The sequence below is a fragment of the Pterocles gutturalis genome, unplaced genomic scaffold (genome assembly GCF_000699245.1).
Source record: "Pterocles gutturalis isolate BGI_N339 unplaced genomic scaffold, ASM69924v1 scaffold1969, whole genome shotgun sequence".
NCBI classification, from domain to species: Eukaryota; Metazoa; Chordata; class Aves; order Pterocliformes; family Pteroclidae; genus Pterocles; species Pterocles gutturalis.
Window position 1 is genome coordinate 22,005 of NW_010132890.1, and position 5,240 is coordinate 27,244.

Below are 5,240 nucleotides of genomic sequence, written 5' to 3' on the forward strand. Positions count from 1 at the left end.
AGGTCAATCTAAATTTTTTTTTTTTTAATACATCAGGTTTCTTTGAGTACAAATAAAATGATTTTTAGAGATGCACGTTTACCCTGTATTTAAACCGAAACTCTCGACATCCTGCAGAACACCACAAACTCTGGAAAAAATGAGTTTTCACAGGTCAGACACACGTAACACAGCTAATGCTGCCCAAATGAAACATGAGCAGAGAACACACATATTCCTAACTAATTTTGCATTTACATCTGCTCTCTATAAGGGCAATAACCGGGTGAGGGCAGCCCCCAGAGCGGGCAGCCCCCTGCCCCTGCGGTGCCCTGCTGGCTGCAGCCCTCAGGATGGGGACTGTCCCTTATCCTTGGGGTAAGACGCTCCAGCCCCGCACAATGAAGATAAAAATGAAAATAGGTTTCAGTTTATCATTGAGCTTCTTTATGCAGATGGAAAAAATCCAAATGAAGCCTGATTCCCAAGTTAAAGCCTCAGAAGTGTTATTTTTACAGGAATACATTGAAATGCATTTCTACTGAAAAATGTGATGAGACTGTTTATCCCAAAGTGATTTTTTTTTTTTTTTTGCTTCAGTATGCATACAGGTCCCCAGCACAGGTGACAAGAACAGGAATTATTTCTCCACCTTGCGGATTGCACCTCCTCTCTCCCATTTACGTGGCTACGACCTTGCAGCACAAACCCAGCCCCAAAGCCCAAGGGGGAGGGAAAATGCTCAAGGGTCTGGGCACAAGGAGAGAGAGCTGGGAACAGCTCAGGGAAGAGGAACAAGGACTTTATACCTTTAAATAGAAGCAGTGAATATACGAAATACTGGGTGTCCCTGCCCTGGATCTGCCTGTATCCCACCCTGTGTTCCCACACCCCTGCACCGTGAGCATCATGGGGACCACACAGCTGGGGAAGTTTTGGGGTTTGGTTTTTTCCTTGCTAATTGCAAAAACCAGCCCAGGAGGTGAGTTTTTGCTCAGAAAGGTGATCTCAAAGGATCAAACGCAGTCGGGAAGGTGAGATGTGCCATTAGGGTCCCAGCCAGAGGTGGGAGCGGGGGGGACAGGACAGGAATCCCCCTCCCATGGCCACCCCCAGCAGTGGGGTGGGTGCTGGTGGGCACTGGGGCTGCCCCACAGCACAGCACCCACTGCTCAACTCCCATTAAAAAAAAAAAAATGAATCCCTCCCAAGAGCGCCAGGCACACTTGGCATTTCAAACAGCGGCTGGGGATGATTCACAGCCTCAGCCAACGGGAGTGTTTGGGAAGAAAAAGGTACAAGAGAAAGATTTTTTTTTTTTTTAAACCATTACTTTTCCCCTTACCGAGTCCCTGCCTGTCTCGTGTCTATCCCCATTAGCTGCTGATAAAGATGTTCTCCCCGGCTCAGCTCCTGCCCCTGGCCCGGCATGTTGCTCCCTCGCCCTGGAAAGTGATTTCCCAGCTGGACACCCTCACCTTCTACGGAGGAATTTCTGCATGAAGCCAGGTTTGGCTCTGTTGCCAGCACACCCTGAGCCTAGCAAGGTGCCATTACTGCTGGGTTATTTGCCGACGCAAAATTCACTGCTCGGGGATGTCATTGCTGGCGGATGTGTCACCTCTGCAGGAGGAAGAAAAAAAAAACCCACAAAAAACCAGGGTTCCTGACTGCAAGCCAAAGCTTTGCCTCCTGCCAGCACCATTTATCCCCGGCTCGCTCCCGGCGAGGATGATGCCACGTGGAGACCTGGCACGTGGGGCTGGGCTGGCGCTCGAGCCACCGGCAGATGCTCAGCCCCACGATACCGGGGGGCAAACCCAACCCTTCGCCATCACCCCGGGCCAGCAGAGCTTCGGGGATGGGGTTCTCCTCCACGCTGGGTTTGCGAAAGCTTTTCCCCAGAGCAAAGCACCAAGGGGCAGCAGCTGCAGCCGTTTCTGCTCCCAAAATGTCAATTATTCTACCTGATGGTGAGCACAGGGTGTCCCGCCAGGGGCTGCAGGGACCACTCAGGTTGGAAGGTTTTTTCTGTGCTTTTGCACCTGGAATGGGATCTGGGGGTTGGGGGGGCCGGTGTCACCCCACTGCTCGTTTCCTCGGAGTCAGGGCTCATCGCCTTGTTGGAGGCTGTCTCAACATTTTCTAAAAACCAACAGGCAGTCTCAGAATTCGCTCTGAATTAACTACAGGAAAAACATGAGCTTATTTCCTCCCTGCATTTCAGAGTAATTAAAGGGGAGGCATTGCCTGAGCACCTCCTGCCATCCATTTCTGCCCCACTTCACTTTTTTTCTATTTTTCATCCAACAGAGTGAATGAAGCACGCTCTCACCTTGCTGAGGTTTGGGAAGGTTTTAAGGAAGATTGCTGAGCCTTCAGAAACTTTAGCAAACCTTAAATTAGATTTTCATGCTGCAGAGAGTTTAGGGAAACACATCTACCTTTTAGGGAACCGCGAAAGAGAAGTGATTTAGGGAAAAAAAAAATCAAATCACACAAGGCAGCATCTGCAGCCGACACCGGACAGATCTGCGGCAGGAGGGAGGACAAGCAGAAGAAATACTTGCACATCCCTGAGAAGCTGGAAACTGGATCCCAGGCTTCCCAGTTCTCCCCTCCCCAGTTCCTGTTCACCCCAGGGGCTGCAGGGCTCCCTGTGCCTGGACCAGGCGGGATGCCGGGCTCCAGACCGATGCCCGGAGGCTCTCCCCAGCCCTGCCCTTGCCCAGAGCGCCGCAGCAGCCGCCTGCTCCATCCTCACCCCTCTCATCCCGCACAGCTGCGCTCACAAAGGCTCGGTATATTTAGATGCTGCTGCAGTTCCACATGCTTGAAATTAGAGAAAAGCTCTGCATTTTTTTTTTTCCCCCTGCTGCTACTTCCTTCCCATCGCTTTTCTCCACCACAGCAGCATTAGCTCTTGGGGAACTCTAAGGATGATAAATAAAGTCTCCGCACCAGGTCAGAAGACAACTCCTTTCAAAGCCTGGGTCTATTTTAACCAGAAGAGCCCTTCTTGGCGGAATGGGACTTATTTATATGCCTTGTGATACAGGGTGACTTTCGCATCTCACTCTATTTTAAAAATCAAAGCATCTTGGAAAAAATGAGCTAGCCCCTTGGCACAAGCGGCACCAGCTGAGGACGGAGCAGGGAGGGGATGCCCGTCGTCACAGCAGGCATCCAACACAGGCAGGATCCAGCTCCTTGCTCACTCCTGCCTTCACCCATTTGCCCCAAAGGCAGCAGCACGGGACCCAGCGCTTTCCTAAAGCCACCTCAGTGCCTCCACCTCCCCGTGGAGGGTGCAGGCTGAGCATCCATCCCTGGGGGTCCCTGTGCATCCCCGGGGGCTCCACGCTCCTGGTGCCCCAGCATCACACTGCGGGAAAAACAGCCTCCTGCTTTCCACTGCCTTGGGGTTTATATACACACACACACACATATATATATATATATGCACTTTTAAGCATTCTTCAAGTGCTCAGTTCAATTGCCATCACAGAAATGACTCTCATGAGGAAAGCCCTCGGGCTCTGGCCAGTCCATCGCCCAGCTCCTGCCCAGCGGCAGCGGCACATCGCAGCCAGCAGGAACCGCAGCATCACTGCAGGGCCAGCGCATCTGTGCCGCAGTGCTTATGGATGCCCTTTTTGATAAAATATTGAGAAGATAAAATATTGATAAGATATTCTTTAGTTTTTCAAATCAGCATGGAACAGAAATAACAAGGTACACACACCGGATAAAAACAAATAACGATCTGCCCACAGCCCAGGCAGATTGCCATCTGCAAGACTGGACACTTAAAGCTCTTGGGGGCATTCACAGACATCTCTGCGGGCTGTCCCTAGCGGGGATCAGGCTGTGTTAGAGGGATTTTATACCATAAACCCTCACAGGGTCCCACCTGGGCGCTATGGGTGGAAAGCATCGCCCCATGCCGTGGGCAGGAGCCTCCACCGATGCCCACAGCTGCTGTTAACACACAGAAGGGCTTCTACCAGGAGCCATCGGCCAGGCTGAGCTGGGTTTGGAAAACACTTTTCTGTCCCCAGCACCAGCCCCCACCGAGGTTACTCACCCAGCCCCAGGCACGACACCCTCAGTCCAGATTTCCCCAGGTTCCTAGAAAGAAAAGAAAATAATGAGAACATATTGATACGCCCTCAAGGGACACAGCTTCGATAACCCTGTGGGGAGCCAGCAGCCAGAGGAGTCCCCGTTTTCTCCAAACTCCCCGTTCCCCCCCACAATGGGCAGACCCCCCTCAGCAGGATGCCGGCTGCCCAGTTTGGAGAAGGGGGGATGCACCACGCTCATCCTTTCCCTCTCTAGGCTTTGGAAGAAGCTCTGAGCACTGATGGGGTGGGAATAAACCCGAACACATTCAGATGTCTCTCACATCGATGCTGTTTGGGGTCCCACGAATAAAGGACACACATTCCCATCATCACTGGCGTGCATTGTCATAACTCTGATTAGAGTATTTGCCTTATTCACCTTCACAATTTTTTAAAAATTTTATTTTTTCACTTTCCAACTCATCAAAACATCCTGCAGCAGACCCCTGGTCCGGGTACCACTGGGGCTAGAACCTTGTGGATTCCCCCAAACAAACCCCCCTGACCAGCCCCGGGGGGGCAGCGGCTCAATCCCCATAACCCAGATGAAGTTATCACCCTTCCCCGCCCCATCCCGGTGCCAGCCTGGAGACAGGATAATTATCCAGGAGGCCACGAGATGTGCCGTACATGAAACCCCTGCCCTAACGCAAACCTATCGCTGCAGTACAAACCACCCTTTACTTACACCCTCCCGCATACCCTTCCCATCACAGCTGGAGCTGTGCAGTTTTTTTGCCAGATCAAGGTATAATTTGGGGACCATCCATCTCCCACCCTCTGCAGAGCGCTGCGAACAATCCCTGCACTTCTCATGAATTATTGAGAGGCAAATAAAAGCTCCCTGCTTGCGGTGAAAGGGGTCGGACAGAGCACCCGACATCAGCACGGGTCGCGCCCTGCTCCTGCAGCATTTTCTCTTTTCACACGCTCGATCTCGTGGCCATTGCAGGTGGCTGCTCATCCGGCACAATTCCCTGTGCGGGTGAGCGACCAAAGGCATCCCGGGGAAGGCAGGGGAGCGCCCGTGCCCACCTCCCACCCCTCCCCAGGGCCCCCACACCCAAAATCTACTCCTGCTGAGGGGAATTTAGAATTTGGGGAGAGGCAGGAACCTGCCCTCGAGTAGCTATT

At 52.3% G+C, this 5,240-nt stretch overlaps 1 protein-coding gene across 1 annotated transcript in view; it reads right to left on the reverse strand.

Moving 5' to 3' along the window:
- The window catches only part of KCNAB1 (potassium voltage-gated channel, shaker-related subfamily, beta member 1), a gene marked incomplete at its 5' end in the record, with an annotated part of 20,137 nt that extends 16,027 nt beyond the window's left edge, over positions 1 to 4,110 (reverse strand). The window contains one exon of the mRNA XM_010081017.1: positions 4,067 to 4,110. Within this exon, the coding sequence (XP_010079319.1) occupies positions 4,067 to 4,110 (44 nt within the window). The remainder of the gene's footprint in view (positions 1 to 4,066) is intronic.
- Positions 4,111 to 5,240: the final 1,130 nt, after the last annotated feature.